This window comes from Crinia signifera, chromosome 4 (assembly GCF_055691185.1).
Source record: "Crinia signifera chromosome 4, ASM5569118v1, whole genome shotgun sequence".
In the NCBI taxonomy this organism is placed as follows: Eukaryota; Metazoa; Chordata; class Amphibia; order Anura; family Myobatrachidae; genus Crinia; species Crinia signifera.
In genome coordinates, this window is record NC_139220.1 from 308,570,996 (window position 1) to 308,596,898 (window position 25,903).

At 45.6% G+C, this 25,903-nt stretch overlaps 1 protein-coding gene across 1 annotated transcript in view; it reads right to left on the reverse strand.

The window, feature by feature from the left end:
• The window catches only part of LOC146075794 (venom factor-like), a 186,926-nt gene that overhangs the window by 62,805 nt on the left and 98,218 nt on the right, over window positions 1-25,903 (reverse strand). The window contains exons 19-25 of the mRNA XM_083185393.1: window positions 24,855-24,940; window positions 23,971-24,110; window positions 17,211-17,417; window positions 15,376-15,442; window positions 4,345-4,431; window positions 4,032-4,235; window positions 3,003-3,078 (exon numbers count right to left, since the gene is read on the reverse strand). Of these exons, the coding sequence (XP_083041519.1) occupies window positions 3,003-3,078; window positions 4,032-4,235; window positions 4,345-4,431; window positions 15,376-15,442; window positions 17,211-17,417; window positions 23,971-24,110; window positions 24,855-24,940 (867 nt within the window). The remainder of the gene's footprint in view (window positions 1-3,002; window positions 3,079-4,031; window positions 4,236-4,344; window positions 4,432-15,375; window positions 15,443-17,210; window positions 17,418-23,970; window positions 24,111-24,854; window positions 24,941-25,903) is intronic.

Here is a 25,903-nt window from a genome sequence, read left to right on the forward strand (position 1 = left end):
GCACTGTACTGCCGCTGAGCAGGAGAGGAGTCACCACAGTATAAGGAGGAAGCACTGTACTGCCGCTGAGCAGGAGAGGAGTCACCACAGTATAAGGAGGAAGCACTGTACTGCCGCTGAGCAGAGGAGGAGACACCACAGTATAAGGAGGAAGCACTGTACTGCCGCTGAGCAGGAGAGGAGACACCACAGTATAAGGAGGAAGCATTGTACTGCCGCTGAGCAGGAGAGGAGACACCACAGTATAAGGTGGAAGCATTGTACTGCCGCTGAGCAGGAGAGGAGTCACCACAGTATAAGGAGGAAGCACTGTACTGCCGCTGAGCAGGAGAGGAGACACCACAGTATAAGGAGGAAGGACTGTACTGCCACTGAACAGGAGAGGAGTCACCACAGTATAAGAAGGAAGCACTGTACTGCCGCTGAGCAGTAGAGGAGACCCCACAGTATAAGGAGGAAGCATTGTACTGCCGCTGAGCAGAGGAGGAGACACCACAGTATAAGGAGGAAGCATTGTACTGCCGCTGAGCAGTAGAGGAGACACCACAGTATAAGGAGGAAGCATTGTACTGCCGCTGAACAGGAGAGGAGTCACCGCAGTATAAGGAGGAAGCACTGTACTGCCGCGGAGCAGGAGAGGAGTCACCACAGTATAAGGAGGAAGCACTGTACTGCCGCTGAGCAGGAGAGGAGTCACCACAGTATAAGGAGGAAGCACTGTACTGCCGCTGAGCAGGAGAGGAGACACCGCAGTATAAGGAGGAAGCACTGTACTGCCGCTGAGCAGGAGAGGAGTCACTACAGTATAAGGAGGAAGCACTGTACTGCCGCTGAACAGGAGAGGAGTCACCACAGTATAAGGAGGAAGCACTGTACTGCCGCTGAACAGGAGAGGAGTCACCACAGTATAAGGAGGAAGCACTGTATTGCCACTGAGCAGGAGAGGAGTCCCCACAGTATAAGGAGGAAGCTCTGTACTGCCGCTGAGCAGGAGAGGAGTCACCACAGTATAAGGAGGAAGCACTGTACTGCAGCTGAGCAGGAGAGGAGTCACCACAGTATAAGGAGGAAGCACTGTACTGCCGCTGAACAGGAGAGGAGTCACCACAGTATAACGAGGAAGCATTGTACTGCCACTGAGCAGGAGAGGAGTCACCACAGTATAAGGAGGAAGCTCTGTACTGCCGCTGAGCAGGAGAGGAGTCACCACAGTATAAGGAGGAAGCATTATACTGCCGCTGAGCAGGAGAGGAGTCACCACAGTATAAGGAGGAAGCACTGTACTGCTGCTGAGCAGGGGAGTAGACACCGCAGTATAAGGAGGAAGCACTGTACTGCCGCTGAGCAGGAGAGGAGACACCACAGTATAAGGAGGAAGCATTGTACTGCCGCTGAGCAGGAGAGGAGTCACCGCAGTATAAGGAGGAAGCACTGTACTGCCGCTGAGCAGGAGAGGAGTCACCACAGTATAAGGAGGAAGCACTGTACTGCCGCTGAGCAGGAGAGGAGACACCGCAGTATAAGGAGGAAGCACTGTACTGCCGCTGAGCAGGAGAGGAGTCACCACAGTATAAGGAGGAAGCACTGTACTGCCGCTGAGCAGGAGAGGAGTCACCACAGTATAAGGAGGAAGCACTGTACTGCCGCTGAACAGGAGAGGAGTCACCACAGTATAAGGAGGAAGCATTGTACTGCCGCTGAGCAGGAGAGGAGTCACCACAGTATAAGGAGGAAGCACTGTACTGCCACTGAGCAGGAGAGGAGTCACCACAGTATAAGGAGGAAGCACTGTACTGCCGCTGAGCGGGAGAGGAGACACCACAGTATAAGGAGGAAGCACTGTACTGCCGCTGAACAGGAGAGGAGTCACCACAGTATAAGGAGGAAGCATTGTACTGCCGCTGAGCAGGAGAGGAGTCACCACAGTATAAGGAGGAAGCACTGTACTGCCACTGAACAGGAGAGGAGTCACCACAGTATAACGAGGAAGCATTGTACTGCCGCTGAGCAGGAGAGGAGTCACCACAGTATAAGGAGGAAGCTCTGTACTGCCGCTGAGCAGGAGAGGAGTCACCACAGTATAAGGAGGAAGCACTGTACTGCCACTGAGCAGGAGAGGAGTCACCACAGTATAAGGAGGAAGCATTGTATTGCCACTGAGCAGGAGAGGAGTCAGAGTACACAGAGGAAGAGCTACAATGAGAGGAGCAGTAATCACAATGAGCAATGGGTCGGGGGGGGGTTAGTAGGAGCTATAGGGGGAAGGCTATCAAACCTTGTAAAAAGCGGAGTAGAGGACAAGTGTGGAAGTTGCCCAATAGCAACTAATCAACATCTAGCTTGCATTGACATGCTATAAAAGTATAGGCTGATGCTCATTGGTTGTGGTGGCAGTCTTGTTTATGGTGGCTGCATGGTTACAATACAGGAACTGGGGATAACGCTGAAGAGCATTGTTCTCTAACAGGGGAACCATGTCAGGGACATTGTGTCACACATGGGAATACAGGTGCCCACAGTAAATCCGGAATGGGCAGAGCACAATATGGGCTGTTGTAGAACAGTTCATGGACGGGAAATGGATACACCACCTGAATGGGTGGGTTGTGGAATGGAGACTAGAACAACATTATTTGGTGACGTGACTGTGCGCTTGGTTCTTTCCTGTCCGTTCTTTAGAGCAGCCGCCATTTAGATTTAAAAAACAATTTACTTGTCAATAATAAATCTGACAAAAAAAAAATGTAAATACCATAACTGTTGTCCCTGTTCTTATTTTAGAGGTTTAGTTATGTACAGTTAGATGTTTACAGGAAACATGTATAGGGGAACACAAAAATGTGCCGTTTCTTTAGAGGGAAACAAAAATATAAAGGTGGTGACTGCTTGGTAGAGCTGGGAATGACGGCAAAATGGGAGTGACAACATTTAAGTCAAGCACAGCATAGATTTGAAAGAGAAAGATAAACAATGTTAAAAAATTGGGTAGAGGCCGATATTACCATGTGCTGGCTGGGGCATCAGTCCAGAGAGCATAGGAGGAGTCTGCTTTACAAAACACTTTCTCATTCGCTAGACCTGTTTTAAAGAAAAGTTTAAATATTTTTAGTCTGACATCATAGAAGCTCTGGAGATTGTGTACACACTAGGAATACGGTAAGTCACGACGTGCAACACAAGTTGGAATTACCTAATGTAAAAACATAGAGCAGCTTTAATATATGAACATTTAGCGTTCGCGTGAAATGATTTTGTTGAATAGATGAGTGAAAGTGGATCATTTAGCAAAGCAGCCATGGCTCTGCCTATGCAATAATCCATCACACACTTGCATTGGCGGATGTAGACTTTTCTTCTAGAGGTGTGGTTTACTGTTTAATCTTGACCCTCCCCCTCCATTCCTGCCTCCTCCCCTTCCCAGTCCTGACTCCTCCCCTTCCTAATCCCGATGAGCGGCATCGTCCGGGGAAACAGCACCTCAATTCCGATGCCCTTTTCAGGAGCTAAGTGGCTCACGTCACATGACATTAGACGATTGCCCTGTCTTCGGCCGGAAGCCTGCAAGGATCATTGCAAGGGGATATGGCGGAGCGGCGATTCGGTGGCCGTTCCCTCTAGGACTCTGTAAGGTGGGAGCTTTGCAGCTTATACCGAGTCAACCAGAATGAGGGACTTATTTTTACTTTATAAGATATCAAACATGGTTTTCAAATTGTATCAATATTGTGTTCATGGGTTTTAAGATGGTGATTTCAGACAGAAGTCAAGTTCTCTATGACTCTTGAACATGCATCAAAAACATTTTACTTGGCAAATTCATTTTTAGAGGATTTACTATGAAACCTTATTTATATTTGTACTGAGATCAATTTTGACCAATTCCTTATTCTTCTCCAATACCCGTATACATCTCAAATATTTTTTTCAAAACCATGAAGGAGAGAGAGAGAGAGCGGTCAACATCTTTTGTCTCACCTGGGCAAGAAGATGGATTGCAAGCTTATGATCATAACGTGCATGGACTGTCTTACCATTTTTGATGTACTGAATGGCTTGTTCCCGGCGCTGTACTCCTATTCTCTCCCATTGGCCAGTGGCATCTAGGAAATGTGTGGCGATTACAGTCGGAGTCATGCTCATCATATTCTGTTCTCCGCATCCCCCGGGAGATGTGATCAAGTGATTTAGATTGGCCCCATCAATGGATTTCTCCACTGTTTCACTAATTGGATTTCCTGCACAATATAGAGAACACAGCTATCAGAGCAGACCCGGAGATAAAACTACTTGATAGAATTTTGAATATATATATGTATATAATATACATTATTTTTATATGTTTACCTTGGATGGTGACAATTGTGTCACTATCTGTTTTGGGAACAATATTCTTGGGATCCACAGACGGGATAAATTCCTCTTGTTTCCCACCTGTTTTTAAAAACATTCTACATTATTTTACATGCCCTGACATTGCTTCTAACAACAATTGCACAGAAACTGACGAAAAGCACAAAAGTCCTTTATTACATTTCAAGATGCGTATATACAGGGAATTCAAGCCCATCACATGTGGCATTGCAGTCAGACAACCTATTCGTGAGCTAACTGACAACCTATTTGTGAGCTATATTCACAGAAGCCTAGAGAATTCAATTTGAAGCTCATCTAGTTCTTCATAAAACAGATCTACTATACCTCCAATTCCCATTATGTCACAAAGAACCAAAAAGTCTAGTTATAGATCTGTCTAAGATAAAGTGGAGAGAGATAAAGTACTAACCAATTAGATTCTAACTCTCATGGTCCAGGCTGTGTTCGGTACGTTATCTCTCAAAAGCGTACATACTCACCTACTGTACATTCCCTTTTGCCTGGTGAGAATTTTCAAAAAGTGTAAATAAAAATTATTTTGGATGTTCCAATTCTTTCGAGCACAGAGGTCTGACTCTGAGGTCATGCTGTACTATTAAGGGAACACTGGAGCCTGATTAACATGACTCGTCTCCATGGCAGCTTTACTGTATATAATTGCCCCGGAATCCTACTTGCTCCCTTATATTGACACAAGATTATTCCTGTATATCCCGAGTATCCATGCCTCTGCATGTGGGAGGCCACCAGTGTCAGACTTTTGCGTGATGGGCCCACCGAGGGATTGCAGTGTCCCATGCTTACAGGCTTGGCTTGGAATTCAAGCCCATCACATGTGGCATTGCAGTCAGACAACCTATTTGTGAGCTACCTGACAACCGATTTGTGAGCTATATTCACAGAAGCCTAGAGAATTCAATTTGAAGCTCATCTATTTGTGAGCTACCTGACAGCTACCTGTTCGCCCATCACGGACGAACAGGATCAGCAGGACCACCAGTGGAAAGACGTCACTCCGTCACAAGAACAAGCCACGCCCAACGCGTTTCGACTACGGTCTTCGACACCCCCTGACGAAGACCGTAGTCGAAACGCGTTGGGTGTGGCTTGTTCTTGTGATGGAGTGACGTCTTTCCACTGGTGGTCCTGCTGATCCTGTTCGTAATTATTATTATTATTATTATAGACCACATTCATACTCCTGTGTTCTTCAAGGAGATCGCATTTTGGAAATTGGAGTATATACAAAAACAGAGAAACAAGATGACTCACTTTTTTGGGGCACTCTTTCTTTTTTATCTGATTATAATATTTATTATCTGAATATTTCTCGCGATTTCAAGGTACTATATGGGTCAATATTGAGAACAGACTATGCAGTGGGACACTTAATCACGTAAAAAAGATAAAAATGTATCAGTTTGGGATGCTTAATGTATCATAATGTTTCTGGATTATTACAATCCATCGAGACATCAATTGCTCCCCACTGAGTTTTATATTCATGTGAATCAATTGTGTGACTCAATAGTGTGAACAGTGAAAATCAGGATACAAATAAATATATATATATATTTTTTTTTTTTGGTTTTTCTTATGCAATTAAAAATATGGCGAAATATTTAACATCACTTTTGTCGTGACTGCTAGGGTATTTTAGCTTATCATCATTTGTCTATACATTTATGCGAATAATTCCTAATGTCAGGTCTAGGTTGTTTTAGAGGGAAGAAAGGCTCGCTGTCCAGTGCCCCCAGTGGTCCTTTTGACTCAGCCGTGTGTCGCTTATGGACAGTGAACGGAACTGAGGGATAACCACTCTGTGGGGTCAGGGCTAGGCAAGTGAAGGAAGATACAGGGATCTGCTGTCGCTGTTAGTGTTCAGTGGCGCCCCTGTTGGTTTCCCAGCGCAAGGGTTCACCCTCTGAGACCGACAGTGATGAGAGTCCCCTAGCGGTGGAGAGACAGAGACAGCAATAATAGTATCCAATTAATCTCACATTTATAGACTTCAATATTCCATATTGTGCTGCCCCTTTCAAATTCTCACATATATTCCTATAACAATCCTGTCAAGGAAATATACCTATAATAGGTTGCCTTAATGCCTTCACTTAGATGTTACAACAGATACAGCCAAATCCTTTCCACATTAATAATGCGCTCATTTGAGCAAAGTATTGGGATATTACATGCATCAGTTTCTTATCATATATGCAACTTAGCCTTTAGATGGTCAAACCAGCTTCCTCTCTCCGGACACAGGAATAAAAAGATCCGCCTGGCTATTGTCTCCCCATGTGCAGCCAGTCACCATATGTAGCGTGGAACGCGCGTTTCGCCCTGAACGAATGGGCTTGTTCACCCACGTAATGTGTCCCCAGCTGATCTGTCTTTTATAGCGCTATGTTTTGCGCTCTGTTCTGAGAGCCGGAAGTGACGTTCCGGGATCTCTCAGTACGTGGCGTCTGTTCATTGGGACGCCCGCTGTCACTCACTGACTCTGTGCGGCGTCATGAGTTGTGTGTGTGGAGGGGACCGTCTGTCCCGTCTCCTATTGGTAGTTGTATGTCACTACGTGCTAACGTATGCCTCCTAGGCTTATCCCTCTAGCGCTGGTTGCTTAGTGACATGTAGACATGTCCATGTTACAGCGGCATCTATTCTTATTGGTGGCTGTATTTCTCTACGTGCTGACGTCTGCCTCCTGGGCTTCTTCCTCTAACGCTAGTTGCCTAGTTACATATAAACTCGTCTGTGTCACAGCGGCATCCATTGCATTTATCTGCTGATTAGGACCTATACGGTAGTGTACATGCTTTTTAGAATGTTATTTTCTCCACATTACTTATGCCTCCTATAACTCCATAGGTATAACTGTTTTTCTATGCATAAATGGAAAGTATATGCCTATGCTTATGTTATGCTATTGGGCTGTCTCACACCATGATTTCTCATATTTAATTGTACAATATGATATAATATTAAACAAAAAAAAGAAAAAGGAAAATAGATCCCAGTTACTTATTATTAGAGACAGGATTATATGCAATTGCATATTTGCATATGCATTTGCATATTTTGCCCATTCTCACTGGTTATTGCATATTTTACCTAAAATCTAGTGATGGTGCATATTTTAGGCCCTGCCCCCTTTCCACGCGCGAGTCACAGCACTGCTTTGCCCTGCTGCTGCTGGCCAGGTAGTGGTAGAGTGTGCAGGCTGGGGCAATATGTACGCAGTGTGGGGAACCTTGGATGTACGCTATGTCTGACACTGCTCTAGGCTGCCAATCCATGTTGATAAAAGTCAGTCAGGGCGGATGCCATTATGGAGCTCCTGAACCTTCGCCTGCCCCTGGCCTGGGACTTTACACCAAGAGACAGACTTCTGCAGCAGAGGAGGCCGGCAGAAGGGTTGTGATATCACTGGGCGCGGAGGACATGCCATGTCACAGTGAGTATGTGGCGCACGGAGGAAGCCTTCCACTGCGCCGCCCTCACACGCTATGCTGACATTTGATCCATCGGTGCTGAAGATGAGGGTCCATGTAGTTGTTGCAAGAAGAGCTTTGAACGCTGCAGTCTGCTGTAGCAGCCAGGAAGAAAAAAAATCCTGTGTACAGCACTAGACATCTGCAGATGCTGTGGGCCTATTTTTGAGGTTTATTTGCAACTAAATGTGTGCTGATTTTTAAATAAATAAGTTAAAAATGACTTTTTTATTAATTAATGTAGCATATTTTAACACTTTTCATGCATATTTTACGTATTTTTCATGCATATTTGCATGCATATTTCAAGCTTTTTATGTTGCATATAATCCTGTCTCTACTTATTATACAGTGATGGTCTGTGTATATGGTTAAGTTACCGTGATTAACTTACAGTGCATGTTTAAAATTATATTAATTCGTGATGAATTATAAATACCTTTATTTTGTGTTGGTATATCTTGTGATAATAATTACATAAGTGCCTAATTTGTTCTGTGTCTTGATTGAACAATTAAACATTGTTAATATATTGATTTATGAAAAAGAGGGGACGTGCTAAAAACACTGCAAATAACAAACTGTGGGGGGAAAAAAAGTAAAAAACGGGGGGGGGGGGGGGGGGGATTTTGGAGTATATCCCTGATCATATTTTAAGGGGACTACACTTCAATACTTTAAAACCGATCATCGATTTAGAGCTAATTATCTCACCTTACGGTACATTATTAGGTATTAAAATACCCGAATATATCCAATAGAAGTTCTACAAATCCCAAATTGGGCACAGCCCATTGCCCAAAGATTTTGTCCTTATTAAAGATAATCGATTATACGTCAAGGAGATCGCATATAAGAAATTGGAGTATATCCCTGATTATATTATAAGGGGACCACACTTCAATACTTAAAACCTTACCACCGATTTAGAGCTAATTATCTCAATTAACGGTATTGTTATATCCGAGTTCTACAAATCCCATATCGGGCACCGCTTATTGCCCTAAGATCATTTTTCAAACTAAAAAGATTTGGGTTTAATTCCACTACAGCTTAAAAGCTTGAACTTATACTACCAATTAACAATTTTATTGGTATTAAGGGACCTAATAAGTTGACTATTTGAGTCTATAACCGGACCATCCACCACTACAATTGTACAAAACTGTTGATTAGAGACCTAAGAAGATATACTACAATACCTTTTTCACCCCTGATGAAGTCTCATAAAGAGACGAAACGCGTTGGGTAACCATTGACTACTATTGTGATCCATAAACCAAGGAATACACCTGTATTAGAAAAACCTTCCATAAAATGTTATGAGGTTTCTGTTTTAAATGTTTTAAATAAATGTTTTCTACTTTAAAATTGTTTATGGTCCATCTAATATTGTAAGGGAAAGACAGGAAATATCCTGACTAATATACAGGGCGCTATATAACACTTTTGGTTTGGATATATATATATATATATCAAAAGAAAATGATGTGCGCAAACACCTTAGAAAAATGTCCGGTACTTGTGAGTTATCCGGGCGTCCGATTTTTTGATTGTATGCCTTAAGTTAAGGCATACAATCAGATGCGATGCGATACGATATCGCATCGCATCGCATCGCATGCGACCATCGGATGCGATGACCCGATTTTTCCATAGGAATCAATGTTAAAATGGACTGAGTCCATTTTAACATGGAATTCAATGGGAAAAAGGGGTCCTTTTCATACCCCTACTATCCAAGTGGGCATGGAGTTGGATATAAACCTGTGGCGAGCGTAGCGAGCCACCGAGCCCGAAGCGTGGCGAGCGAAGCGAGCCCCGCGAGGGGACGGTATTCCGTGTCCCCTCGCGGGGCTCGCTACGCTCGCCACGCTTCGGGCTCGGTGGCTCGCTACGCTCGCCACAGGTTTATATCCAACTCCATGCCCACTTGGATAGTAGGGGTATGAAAAGGACCCCTTTTTCCCATTGAATTCCATGTTAAAATGGACTCAGTCCATTTTAACATTGATTCCTATGGAAAAATCGGGTCATCGCATCGCATCGCATCGCATCGCATCCGATGGTCGCATGCGATGCGATGCGATGTCCCGATCCGACCCGATTTAAAAATCGGACGCCCGGATAACTCACAAGTACCAAATGTCCACTGGTGGGAAGTTTCTTAACCCAAATGTTGGGATACAGTTCTTTAGAAAAGCGCTCTGGGTTCTCTTCAACCCGGCAGCTCCACACAACCTGGTTTCCACAGGTGACAGATTTCTTCTATGGGCGGGATGTATTAATATACATCACCACCCTTCGCCTGGTAGCCGCCGCGATGCTGCCACATATGTACTAACATATGCGGCTCGCATCGGGTTGCGGTGACAGAGACCCCCGCGATACCTGTAATGTGGTCTGCGGGGGTCTCCGTCACCTCCCGGCGGCTGCCAGCATCCCCCTGCATCTCCTCCTCCCCCCTGAAGCCGGATGTCCTCCCGGCTGGGGGAGGAGGAGATCAGGAGGATGGGAGGGGGCGTGCGACGGCAGACGTCGGGCGGCGATAGAAGCCCATAGGCTTCTATAGGGTATTGCCACCCTCTGGGTGGCGATACCCTGCCATGTGAAAACGGGGCGGACGGGTAATGGTAAATAGGAAAATGCGGTAAAACCCTGTTTTACCGCATTTTCCTTTTAGTACATCCTGCCCTAAAAGATAAATAAACAGGAGCGCTCCATAGTTCAGGTAAAAGATGATACACTTTTTATTTATTTCCAAACACTGGACAACAAAGTACCGGATCACGTACCACAGCAGGCGGTTAAACAGAACCGCACCGTTAACAGCGTGATGGTTCCCGGAGGGAAGAAGTTTAAGCAGCGGCAAGAGTCAGCTACTCCTTGGACAAACAGCAGTGATGACGCCAGGCTGTTTGTCCAAGGAGTAGCTGACTCTTGCCACTGCTTAAACTTCTTCCCCCCGGGAACCATCACGCTGTTAACGGTGCGGTTCTGTTTAACCGCCTGCTGTGGTACGTGATCCGGTACTTTGTTGTCCAGTGTTTGGAAAGAAATAAAAAGTGTTTCATCTTTTACCTGCACTATGGAGTGCTCCTGTTTATTTCTCTTTTAGAAACATAGAAACATAGAAACATAGAATTTGACGGCAGATAAGAACCACTTGGCCCATCTAGTCTGCCCCTTTTTTTAAACATGTTACCTCGAACTATATTTGATCCTTATTTTTTTGTAAGGATATCAATATGCTTATCCCAAGCATGTTTAAATTGTACTACTGTATTTGCGTCTACCACCTCTGTTGGGAGGCTATTCCACTTATCTACTACTCTTTCTGTGAAAAAATTGTCCTTGATATATTTGAAAGTTTCTATCATGTCCCCCCTTTCCCTTCTCTGATCTAAATTATACATATTAAGATCTTTTAGTCTTTCCTGGTATGTTTTGTGATGTAGGCCATGCACCATTTTAGTTGCTTTTCTTTGTACAGTCTCTAATGTATTTATATCCTTCTGGAGATATGGCCTCCAGAACTGAACACAATACTCTAGGTGAGGTCGTACCAATGACCTATACAGTGGCATTATTACTTCTTTCTTTCTACTGCTGATACCTCTCCCTATGCAACCAAGCATCTGACTTGCCTTCTTCATTGCTTTGTTACATTGCCTACCTGCTTTTAAGTCCCCTGAAATAGTGACACCTAGATCCCTCTCTTCCTCTGTAGTTTCCATTATAGTGCCATTTATACTATATTGAGTCTTTGGATTTCTGAGACCCAAGTGCATGATTTTGCATTTTTTGGCATTAAACTGTAGTTGCCATTCTCTTGACCATTTCTCTAATCTGCCTAGATCCTCAATCATTTGTTTTACCCCTCCTGGTGTGTCTACCCTGTTGCATACCTTTGTGTCATCTGCAAAAAGGCACATTTTACCCTCAATTCCATTTGCAATATCACCAATAAAGATATTAAAAAGCACCGGTCCAAGTACAGATCCCTGGTGTACTCCACTTGTAACCTTTCCCTCCTTTGACTGTACTCCGTTTACTACAACTCTCTGTTTTCTGTCCTGCAACCACGCTCTTATCCATTCAACTATCTTAGAATCCAATCCCAAGCTTTCAAGTTTATTTAACAGTCTGCGATGTGGGACAGTGTCAAAAGCTTTACTAAAGTCTAGATAAGCTACATCTACAGCCCCACCTTGATCTATTACTTTAGTCACCCAGTCAAAAAAGTCAATAAGATTTGTTTGACATGATCTTCCCCCAGTAAACCCATGCTGTTTTGGATCCTGTAAATTGCTGGTTTTGAGATATTCTACAACAAAGTCTGGAACCTGATTCCTACAAGAGGGGGTGGTGACCCAGGCAGTGGGCCCCACTAGGAATTTGCCCTGTATCCCAGTGGGCCAGTCTGACGTTGCTTCCCTCCCACTATTCTTATGGCGCGTTTTCCCATCAACAGGTGCGATCTGTATGCACTCTGAGGACATCTGCCTTATCTGGCACATGCGCAGTCAGCTATAGTATTTTTCTCTATGAAGCACTTTTAGCATGCAGGTATTCACTGCGTCCATCTCAGAATCGGGCCTTTTGTATAAGCATTTTTCTGGACTGATGTTTCCTAATATGAACAGGTATTCAAAATAATAGAGCAATATACATAAAGCATAGTGTTCTAAAGTTTCACTCTTATGTGTAAAATGAATACCTAAAAGACATGGTCACGTCTACATCCACCCCTGAAGCAGTCCCAAAGTCTGAGGAAGCACCTCATTAGAGTAGAATCATGTACTACACATTGATATTTACCTGTTGGTACATACAGATGCAATGGTGAACAGCCTGTAACACGACAATTAGAAGCTGATTGGCTGGTAGCTAATCTCCGCCCATTTTATCTCTGAAAGGCTGGTACTTGTGTATTTTCACGGCGCCAGCATGGCGCGGTGCGTCTGAGTACCCTTGCGGGGCTCGCTTTGCTCGCCCACGCTGCGGGCTCGGTGGCACGCTATGCTCGCCACGCTATTTAAAATCAACTCCATGCCAACATGGATAGTGGAGGTATGAACTATCCATGTGGGCATGGAGTTAAGTTACTTTTTTTAACATAGTTTGTGGCGAGCGTAGAACCCGGAAGTAGCACGGCGCAATGCTGGTTGCCGTGAAACTACACAAGTACCGAAAGGCTTAGTACTAGAGATGTGCGGCGGCCACTTTTTCGGGTTTTGGTTTTGGTTTTGGATCTGGATCTCCCTTTGTGTTTTGGATCTGGATTGGTTTTGGCAAAACCACCCTTGTGGGTTTTGGTTTTGGTTTTGGATCTGGATTTTTATGAAAAAATGCTAAAAATGGCTAAAATAACAGAATTTGGGCCTGTTTTTGCCCCTAAAGTATTATTAACCTCAATAACATTAGTTTCTACTCATTTCTAGTCAATTTTGATCACTTCACAGCTTACAAAATTGTTTTCATTTACTGTAGTTGGGCCAAAAGAGTATACCGAGGTAGCTGGATGACTAAGCTAAGCGACAGCAGTCGGCATCACATACATGTGGACCTTACACTTCCAACCTGGCAGAGCGGCACTGCAGGGGCAGACAGGGTGGCAGTTTAATAAACTATCCCAAAAAAGAGAAATGCTCCAAACAGCAAATACAAAGAGGTATCGGCCTCCATCATCCTCCAAAAATGTGTTTTTATTTTATTTATTACTTTTATTTCTTTTTCTTACAATACACTGGACACAGCCTGTCACACTGGACACAGCCCCTTGGACACTGCCTCTGGACACAGCCCCTGGACACTGCCCCTGGACACTGCCCCTGGACACTGGACACAGACTGTCACCCTGGACACAGCCCCTGGACAATGGACACAGCCTCTGGACACAGCTCCTGTACACTGGACACAGCCGTCACACTGGACACAGCCTCTGGACACCGCCCCTGGACACAGCTCCTGTACACTGGACAATGGATATATGTCACGCTGGACACTGGATATATGCCGTCACACAATGGTTAGATGTCACACTGGCCACTGGATATATGTCGTCACACTGGACACAGGATATATGTCATCACACTGGACACAGGATATATGTCGTCACACTGGACAATGGATATATGTCACGCTGGACACAGGATATATGTCGTCACACTGGACACAGGATATATGTCGTCACACTGGACACAGCCACTGGACAATGGACACAGCCGTCACACTGGACACAGCCTCTGGACACCGCCCCTGGACACAGCTCCTGTACACTGGACAATGGATAAATGTCACGCTGGACACTGGATATATGCCGTCACACAATGGTTAGATGTCACACTGGCCACTGGATATATGTCGTCACACTGGACACAGGATATATGTCATCACACTGGACACAGGATATATGTCGTCACACTGGACAATGGATATATGTCACGCTGGACACAGGATATATGTCGTCACACTGGACACAGGATATATGTCGTCACACTGGACACAGGATATGTCGTCAGTCGTCACACAGGACAGGACACAGGATATATGTCGTGAGTGACTCGTGACACTGGACAATGGATAAGATATAGGCCATCACACTGGACACAGCCCCTTGTATTACTGCAGCCCCTGTACACAGTGTACTACTCAGCAGCACTGCAGCCCCTGCGTGTGAGCACTGCAGCACTGAGTTAGTTAGTTAAATCACAAAAAACACAGGGTTCAGGGCTAAATAAATCACAACACAGGGCTTAGGGCTAAATAAATCACAACAGGGGACGGGCCACAGGACAGCCCCTGGACAGTGGACACTGCAGCCCCTGCGTGTGAGCACTGCAGCACCTAGTTAGTTAAATCACACTACAGGGCTCAGGCCTATAAACAGTCACTGACTCTCAAGTCTACAACACAGGGCAGTGAGGGCACAGGGCAGGTCACGGAGCACAGCACAGGGCAGTGAGGGCAGAGGGCAGGTCACGGAGCACAGCACAGGGCAGGTCACGGAGCACAGCACATGGCAGTGAGGGCACAGGGCAGGTCACGGAGCACAGCACAGGGCAGTGAGGGCACAGGGCAGGTCACGGAGCACAGCACAGCACGGAGCACATGGCACGGAGCACAGCACAGGGCAAGTGAGGGCACAGGTCAGGCCACGGGGCACATGGCACAGAGCACAGCACGGAGCACACGAAGCTTCCCAACCACCCTCTTCCCTCTCCAAGATTGGAGTGAAGATGGCGGGGAGCACGTGCGTCTTTTATAAGATCCCGCTCCCGCGAGAATCCGACAGGGCGATGATGACGTTCGGCCTTGTTATTGGTCCGGAATTCAGGTGGGAACACCCGAGCCGGCTCGGATCTGGCCCGGATCCCCGATATTCGGATCTGTTGGATCTCGGGGATCCGGACCCGCTCATCTCTACTTAGTACATAATTCAATAATATTATTATACAATTGTACTATACAATTCTGAAAACTGAAAGTGAGTGGTAATACAGACCGTTGCCTTTTACTTCTGGGTCCAATATTACCGATTTCAGGATCTCTCTTACGAGTCTTCCTTCCGACTGAAACAAAAAGATTTATGCACTTGAGGGATGTGTAGTGGAGACTACAAAGGAGGAATGAGGAAGACGGATATGTAATGTGCTACTTGGTGACCACTTCTGCTATATTAGCAAAACATTTACGGGGGATATGTTCTAAGCCCTAGAGCAGGGATGGGGAACCTTCGGACCTCCAGCTGTTGTTGAACTACACATCCCAGCATGCCCTGCTACAGTTTTGCTATGTGGCCATGCTAAATCTGTTGCAGGGCACACCGGGATATGTAGTTCAACAGCTGGAGGGCCGAAGGTTCCCCATCCCTGCCTTAAAGAGTGATAAGTACCAACCAATCTGCCAATAAGTGCCATATTACAGGCTGTGTTTGAAAAATCAGAGGAGCTAATTGGTTGGTAGTTTATCTCTTTCCACCTTATCACTCTCCAAGGCTTAGTACATCTCCAACTTTATCAGGTTTATAATTTAGCAAAATAATTAGAAGTATTTTTGGTACTTGTTTCCTAGCACGGCCACAATCGTATGGATCGTGTACCTTTAAGTTAAGGTACACGATCCATACGATGGACCCGATTTCCTTTGAAATCAGGTCCATTTGGCCGGCTAGGACAAAATATCGGGGGCATCGCGTCGGTCGGGACCGTTAACAATGGTCCCGACGCGACCGACACGATGCCCGCGATTTCCCCATAGGTTTCAATGTTAAAATATTTTTTAACATTGAAATAGTGAAAAAATGTGAAAAATGTGAAATGGGCCAATATGACCCATTTCACATTATAGATGTCCCCGTCGTCACTCCACGATAGACGCCAACCCGAAGCGTGGCGAGCGCAGCGAGCCCGAGAGGGGCGGCGGTGCGCGTCCTCCGACCTTTTCATTCCCCTACTATCCACGTCGGCGTGGAGTTGAGAATAGAATAGTGTGGCGAGCGCAGCGAGCCACCAAGCCCAAAGCGTGGCGAGCGCAGCGAGCCCCGCGAGGGGACGCGTATAACTTCACAGGTATACGCGTCCCCTCGCGGGGCTCGCTGCGCTCGCCACGCTTCGGGCTCGGTGGCTCGCTGCGCTCGCCACACTATTCTATTCTCAACTCCACGCCGACGTGGATAGTAGGGGAATGAAAAGGTCGGAGGACGCGCACCGCCGCCCCTCGCGGGCTCGCTGCGCACGCCACGCTTCGGGTTGGCGTCTATCGTGGGGTGGGTTGTACGCCTTTAAATTTGGGGGGGTTGGGAATATTTTACATTGAATCCAATGTAAAATCGGGTCCCAGGGACCCGATTTACATTTCATAAAAAAAAAAAATCGGGTCCAAAATCGGTCGGTCGCGTCGATCGCATCGCATGCGACCAAATCGCATGCGATGCGATCGACCCGATTTTTCCGACACGACCACCCCGATGTAAATCGGTGTGGCCGTGCTAGGAAACAAGTACCGTATTTTTACTTAGGCCGTGCGGCTAATTTGGAAATTCCCCAGGGCTGAGGGATACCTCAGGCCTGTTTTGTTTGTGCCATATGGCCCCACCTCCCGCAAACAGCCCATCGTACTCATTGTCCTTATTCATTCTATTATTCCAGGTTGGCAGTGCAGTAACTCAGTGATGCTTCCTTGGCTATATGTCATGTCTCTTGTGATGCCCATGTCGGGCCCCTTCTACAAAGTTTTCCAGGGCCATTTTCCATTCCCAATCAGACTCCTTTTTTTACTTCTCAGTGATACTATATTTCCAAAAGCAAGTTGAACAACAAAACCATCTACATTACTCACCACGACCTTCAGCTTCTTCTTGACACCATCTGAGACTGTCTGACCAGAAGCCTTCACCTCCACATCATGCAGCCCCAAGGTCAGCGGCACAATGATAAATGGGAGAGCCATTGATGACTCAGGTCCGATGGTTATATCTTGGCGGTACTTCTTTTTAGCAGTGGAGAGACTGCAGAAGTTCTCATTATAAGTCCACTCTATGCGCACCTACAGAGCGACAAATAGATGCTGAACTTTAGACACAATAAAGAGTTATTTCAGGAAACATTACTGATGTAAAGGAAAGACTCACTGTACTTTTATAACTATAAAGGTTGGCTGTGCCATAAGTAAAAATGGGGTAAATGCTGTGAGGTTTATCGCAATAGATATTGTGGACCTTATTCTAATTCAAGCGGTCCCCTGCGGGGACCGATGTTTTGAGCCGGCTACAGAGTGCGAGCAGGAACGGTGAATTACATGTTCGCCGCCCCCCTTGCATCTAGCAGTGCGGCCGGGGGAGCATGGGGCGGTGGCGGGGGGCACAACCCATGGGAACATCCAGCGTTTCATGGGCGTTCCCATGGTAATCGGCCGGTGACATGGGGGTGGGGGGTGGAGGACAGCTGAGGTCAGCCGCCCACCCGCTTCCCGCACAGGGCGCTCGCAGATCAGAGACACCATAGAGGTGTCTCTGATCTACGAGTGCTGGAGAAATCATTCTATGGTGGCCGACAGAAACTTTTGTGGACCAGAATAAGGGCCTGTATATCTGCGCATATGTAATAAAAAGGTATGTAGCCAAAATTGGAATTGTCCCTGTCACTGCAGTCCCCATACAATTTTATAGGATTTTTTGTTTCATTATAGTAACTCATAAATGAAGACAAGGAAAAAAATCAAGTCAAGTTCCTGAATCTGCAGATGCAAAGTCACAATCTTAAGGAGATGAGATCATGTTTTATATGAAAGAGACAGATCCACCTATTGAAAGTTGGCCAGAGAAAAAAATTCTGCGTGAATTTATTGGTGCTCTCCCAATTTACAGATTGCCACATTAAAATTTTTGTCTCCTACATCTTGTGAACTTCTAATGCTGCCCATACATATGTGCGATGGGACATTGCATCTGATCGCATCAAGTGGTGCCCAGTGTAGCACCCAATGTCGCATGCCATCCTGCGATGGACATCGGGTGCTGGAAGAGGGGTGGTGTGGGGCTGTGTAGGCGGGACCGGAGCTGGGGACCATAGCAGTGGAGCTTTCAGGCGGCGGGACTTGTCAGCAGCAGCAGTGACTTTGAAACACTGGGACTGCCCTCTGATTGGCTGAGAGCTCTCTCTCAGCAGCCTCAGCCAATCAGAGGGCCGTCCAGTGTTTCAAAGTCATCTGCTGCTGAGTCCCGCCGCCTGAAAGCTCCACCACTCCGGTCCCCATGCCTCCCCTGCGGCTGCATCGTCCCTCCGGTCCCCAGCATTAAAGTACCGGCTCCCCGCCAGCGCTCCGGTACCCACCCCGGCCCCGCTCCCCGAACCCGCCGCTGATTGCATTCGAGCAATCAAATGTGGTTAAAAACTACATGCGATTGCTCATGCAATTCGATAAATATTATGTGCAGCTCATAATATTTATCGATGCGACATTTGACGGTGTGCCTGCGCATCGCGTCGAATGTCAGCTTAAAAATGCATGCAATCATTCGATTTATCGGCCAGATGTGACCGAAATCGAATGATTGTATTCGATATCTCACCCCGTAGGCAATTGTCTTCCAATAATTTAGCGCAACCCCTGATCTTTTCTCATGGAATACAGTATTGGTCCTGTCAAAGTCGAAATGATATCCCTGTATTAGAATGCATTATGGCGTTTGTTAGCAGGGTGCATGCGTATGCATTTTGCACAATATGGTACTCGCGCATTAGCACAGCCATTGCTTATTACAGCAGGAATACGTACTTGCTGAGAAAAGCCATAATGTTACGCATGATTACCTTCTTACATAACACATAATTTACACAGTCACGAAGCATCCAGAGCACTGTCTTTATATTTTAAAAAAAACATTGGTATTTTATCTACAATTCAGCTGATTCTGTAGCAGATGATTAGAGTAACATAGTGTACTCCTATGTAGTATCAAACTGACAGCATTGGTGGTGGTGATGGTGGTTGCAGGGAATTTATAGCATAATACATTCACAATGTATAGAAAATGTGTTAGATATTGCTTCATTGAAACTACCCAGAGAAGGGTGTAAATCAGTTGTTTCAAACCAGTTTTTCCAGTGGACATTGGAGAAAGACATGTCCTCAATTGCAAGAACAAAGCCCTTTTCCCACTCTTGGACTGACCTATGACACGTCGTGTTATAGCCAGGACTTACTCTGGACCAATAAGAAGAGACATTGGGTAATCAGTGCCAGATTATGCCTTTGGGGGGCCCAGGGTACTTTAGACAGGGGGGGGCCCCCTTGCACTTGTCATTACTGGCCACAAACTGCATGGGAGAATATTACACTGTCAAAACACAGTGTAAAGGCAGAATAAACTCGGTCAATGGGTAACTGCAGGGGATGTATATATATATATATATATATATATATATATATATATATATATATATATATATATATATATATATACAGCGTAGGTAGGGCGGCACTCGCTTAAATGAAGACTCTCACACATGGAGTATTTCAGTCTACGTTTCGGAGCCTTTTAATATCACTCCGTCATCAGGACATACACCTGATGACGGAGTGATATTAAAAGGCTCCGAAACGTAGACTGAAATACTCCATGTGTGAGAGTCTTCATTTAAGCGAGTGCCGCCCTACCTACGCTGTATGTTTGGAATCCTGCCGGAGACCAAGGGAAGGCAACGCTGCAGCTGCTGCTGATGAGGTGTGCTGGCCTATACTGGTGAATATATATATATATATAAATCAACAATAAGAGGCGGCACTCCAAGGGTTTTCAAATCAATGCTTTTTAGTGATGGAAAAGACACCAACGTTTCGGGGCTCTGGCGCCCCTTTGTCAAGGTGAATACATACAGTGAGCAAGTGTTAAGTGCAAAAGCTTACCTTAAGTAGCGTGAACCACCGTCCCTCCCTCCGTGCAGCTGGCGCCGGTTCCCGTTTCCGCCTCCTCTGCGGGTATGCGGAAGTTGTCAAATGACCGCTTCCTGTAATCTGGAACGCATACTGTGCTGTGAACCGCACGTTGTCTCTGTGTATCAGAGTCGTCATGGAGATGCGTCTGTGGGCTGGATTAGGGATACCGGCCGCTGCAGGGGGGGACAAGAGGGATAAATATTCATTAAAGACAGTGCTTATATAAAAATACAATTTAAGTATTAAGAACATCGCTAATGATAAAAAACAAGTGACACAAAAATTTAAGAAGACATGATCAGATCTACTGATCATGAAAGAAGTGCAACAAAAAATCTTAAGGAAAACTAGCGATGCATATTATATTGTGAAGAAAATATAATGAAGAACATACATGTTACGATATCTTAAAAGGGACTAGTGTAGTACTACTGCAAGCAAAGATAGCATTTAGTCTAAACAGCGAACTATATGTTTCTTATCTAGGTGTCAGATCCTTTAGAGTCCCAGGGTGTAACCGGATGGATTATAAAAATACTGAAAACGGTAGTTTATCATTTAATCCAAATGGTTTGACTATTTCCAAGACAAATAGACCAATGCGAGAACGCATGGCGAATCACCGCTCCTCCATCAAAAAGGCCATCAATGGGAATTCCAAGAACACTGACCTCCCTGTGGCCAAGCATTTTGCTATGGCCAAGCATAAACTATCAGACCTTAAGCACATGGCTATAGACCATGTACCAGCGTCGATACGCAGAGTTGACAGAGAAGGAAAGTTGTTGCGACTGGAGGCAACGTGGATCCACCGGTTAAATGCAGTCAAACCATTTGGATTAAATGATAAACTACCGTTTTCAGTATTTTTATAATCCATCCGGTTATATCTTGGGACTCTAAAGGATCTGACACCTAGATAAGAAACATATAGTTCGCTGTTTAGACTAAATGCTATCTTTGCTTGCAGTAGTACTACACTAGTCCCTTTTAAGATATCGTAACATGTATGTTCTTCATTAAATTTTCTTCACAATATAATATGCATCGCTAGTTTTCCTTAAGATTTTTTGTTGCACTTCTTTCATGATCAGTAGATCTGATCATGTCTTCTTAAATTTTTGTGTCACTTGTTTTTTATCATTAGCGATGTTCTTAATACTTAAATTGTATTTTTATATAAGCACTGTCTTTAATGAATATTTATCCCTCTTGTCCCCCCCTGCAGCGGCCGGTATCCCTAATCCAGCCCACAGACGCATCTCCATGACGACTCTGATACACAGAGACAACGTGCGGTTCACAGCACAGTATGCGTTCCAGATTACAGGAAGCGGTCATTTGACAACGTCCGCATACCCGCAGAGGAGGCGGAAACGGGAACCGGCGCCAGCTGCACGGAGGGAGGGACGGTGGTTCACGCTACTTAAGGTAAGCTTTTGCACTTAACACTTGCTCACTGTATGTATTCACCTTGACAAGAGCCCCGAAACGTTGGTGTCTTTTCCATCACTAAAAAGCATTGATTTGAAAACCCTTGGAGTGCCGCCTCTTATTGTTGATTTGCATTGCCTGTTTGGAGGGCAACGAGGTACTGTGATTGGAGAGGGGAGAGTGCCGGACCGCACACAGCCAGTATATATATATATATATATATATATATATATATATATATATATATATATATATATATATATATATATATATATATATATACACACACACACACACACACACATATACACACATACATACCACATGAAAAGCCTGTGTTTGTCCCTCTGCACCTTACTCTGTAGGAGACCTCACAGTCCTAGTGCTGCCTCTGATTAAAAACCCTCCCATGACTAAGCTGCTGCTGTTCTCCATGGGCCTGACAAGCATGTATGAGCTCCACCAATCAGAGCTCAGCACAAACCTCTCAGCCTCTGCCCTCTGGTGCAAAGTGTCACGGGACTTAGTCAACTCCCAGTAATGCACAGCACACTTGTGCAATCAGTGTGCCTTGACTCCCGATGCTCAGCATCATTAATCATTGTCACATTAGCAGATAGGTGAAGCTGCAGCACTACCCCACTCCCATGCACAAAACCGTTAGCTAAAAAAAATTTTTTTAATACATGCTAACCACAGGGGGCCCCTAGCTAGAGGGGGACCCAGGGGTACTGACCCCTTGTGCCTCCATTATAATCCGGCCCTGTGGGTAATATAGCATAAAAATGAAGCCAGCTTCATCTTTGCAGGGGCCAGCGATACTCCTGCCAGGGGGTGCGTGCACACGAGACACTTGCGCGCCTTGTGGCAACGGAGCTTGACTCGGGTCCCCGCTGCCTCCGCCGGCGCTCGTCAGAGGGGAGGCTCCGGCGAGCCCCGGCCAAAGATGACAGGGGCTACATCTGTACTTCCCTATACCTAGTGTATAAAATATGTATAAAATATGTGGGGTACACACCAGGATGACCCGCTCACGATGCACATCATGAGCAGGTCGTCAGTGTTTCTTCCGACCTGCTCACGATGACGCGGGGGGGGGCATGACCCGCTCACGATGTGCACCGTGAGCGGGTCCGATCCGATGGCGACCCGCACCCGGCTGTATGGTCGTCATTGAGATCCTACCTGCAGCAGGTAGGATCTGAAGAATGACCGACCGACCCGCGGCAGAAAAGGGCCCAATCACCACACAATCTACATCCAATTGGTCGGAATTGGATCTAGATTGATGGGATCAGACCCTTGTCGTCCTGGTGTGTACCCAGCAATACAGGGTTCCAGACGGTAAAAAAAAGTCACAGAAACACACACACACACAGAAACACACAGACACCTTCACACACACACACACACACACACACTGACCCCGTCACTCACCACTCATTGCATCCATTCAAATACACACACACACACCCCACCCCCATACATTCCACAAATGATTTACAGTAAGCTGTTTTTGGAACCTGAAATCGTATATACAGTATCACTCATTGCATTGTACTATCTGTGCTATGTACTGTAAATGTAATCTCTCTCTCACTAGTATTTGCTGCATCTTTATTTGTGTAAAAACTGTAAACTGTGATATTATTCTTTTCTTGGTAATCAAATACGTTTTGTACTTTGGAACCACAAAATCATAGCATACAGTATTGGTCTCTTATTTTCTAAGGTATGAGTGTGTACGCATAACCGCACAACCGCACAAAGGCTACGCATACAATCATGTATATTGGTTATTAAAATATTTTGTCATTCACAGTCCATTTACTATCGACCCTGTGACCCATACCACAGGACAGAACATCAAGGATCTTCCCAACCTTTACACATGTTTGTATCTATACATAATCCACCGTCTTAAATCAAACATCTTGGTAATTCCTTTATATAACATTTGCACAGAAGTACAGTCGGCATGTGGCATTGCACTAGGGCAGGGATGGGCAACCTCTGGCTCTCCAGTTGTTGTGAAACTACAAGTCCCAGCATCCCTTGCCACACTTTTGCTATTAGAGAATGCTAAAACTGTGGCAAAGCATGTTGGGATGTGTAGTTTCTCAACAGCTGGAGAACCACAGGTTGCACATCCCTGCACTCGAGGAGCTGCAGTGTGGAGGTGTAAGTGACTCTTATTGTTGTTGTTACTATAAACTGGTTGACTTACCTTTTGTGCACTGTTGCCATAGTTGTAGAGAATGGCTCGTAACTCAACTTGTTCATTCCGCACTACAGAATATGGCAGCTTCAGGTCAATGAAGAAGTTTGTGAAAACCTGGATCTCATGTGGTTTAGACACACAGATACCTGTCGATGAAGTTGCAAAGAAAAGAAGGAACATCTTATTTGAGGAAACCTCATTCTTGTACCAGGGATGGTTTAAGTCTTTGTAGAGCCATGAACACTTAAGAAATGTGTCAGCACTGCCACATCACTGTGCCCCCTGTGTGTGGGCACCATGGGAGCAGGTCCTACCTGCAGTGGGGGCAAAGTCCAGTAATTCCTCTTGGGCAGTGCAGAGGCTGATGTTGTTCACCTCCAGCTCCTCCACCAGCAGCAGCACTTCCAACAGTGAATGACTTCCAACAATTCATTCACTTACCATCCCATCTAACCTCCCGCTTTATGCCTCTTTATCTCCCATTTCCCTCCCCATAGATACTTTAAACCTACTCTTCCACTGTTCTTTTGGTCACATTCACCGTACGGAATTCTGCCTTATATCAGAGCTGTGAAAAGTTGCTGATTGGTCCGTGTGCTCCTGGCAGCAGCACAAGTGCTTAGTCAGAGCAGTTCTGGAGGCAGGACCCTTTGAGAGAAGTGTGCCATGGCATAGTCACCCTCTTTGCCTCCCCTTATTCCAGCTTAATATGTCCCTATTGTATATCTCATGTCTCCTTCATCGGGTAAAATCATCCAAATCCTAGATTATAATCACCCAACATGATGATGATGAACTATTAAGTCTGGATCCCAAATCATAGATGTCCTGCATGAGGAAATATTATATTGACCCTAGATCACACATGTCCTATTTGGTGGAGTACTTACCTTTGTTTTCAGACAAGCTTACAGCCAGAATCTCCCATGTGGTTATTGAATCTTTTAAGAATACAGAAAGACTCTTCGTCGAAATTCTGTTAAAACAATTGTAAATATTTTTGGATGGATTGAACAGCAGGGAACAATACAATATACACCCTGGGGTACAGACTAAAATTAAAATTGCATAAAAAAAGGGGATTTTTGGTTGTTACCTGTAAAATCCTTTTTTCATAGGTCAAGGTGGATGCTGGGAAAAATGGGGTATACCAGGATAGGAGGACCAGGCACCAAGGAGTACTACAGTAGGAGCAAGTTTCATCTTTGCTCCTTTGGTCATGGCTAGCCATGGCTAGCCATGGCTATTCTATGGTTCTCAGCTGCAATACAATACGTATTGCAGCTGAGAACAATAGAATAGCCATGGCTAGCCATGGCCAAAGGGGCAAAGATGAAACTTGCTCCTATTGTATGTCTTTAAGACAGTGCAGCCCGTAGCGCCTCCCCCTTGTACCCCCTTTCTGTCCTAAGAGACCAGTTTTACCTTAACAAGCCGAGGAATAGGGATAGGAGAGAAGAATCGGTACTCTTTACCTAGAACGGCGCCCGTCGTGCTGATCGCGGGTACATTTATGTATGGCCGCGACGCGACCGACGCGATGCCCGCGATTTCCCATTGAAACCAATGTTAAACATGAAAATCGTGTCGGTCGCGGCCGGCCATAAATGTACCCGCGATGCCCGCGACGCGATGCTCACGATTTCCCATAGGAATCAATGTTAAAAGGCGCGATGGACCCGATTTTACTGTTAAATGCCTCAATCCACCCGATTTGGCCATAGGAATCAATGTTAAATGGGCCACAGAGCCCATTAACCCTTAAATGTCCCCCCAAATTTTTAACGCCACCCCACGATCCACGCCAACCCGAAGCGTGGCGAGCGCAGCGAGCCCGCGAGGGGCGGCGGTACGCGTCCTCCGACCTTTTCATGCCCTACTATCCACTAGGGCGTGGTGTGAGAATAGAATAGTGTGGCGAGCGCAGCGAGCCACCGAG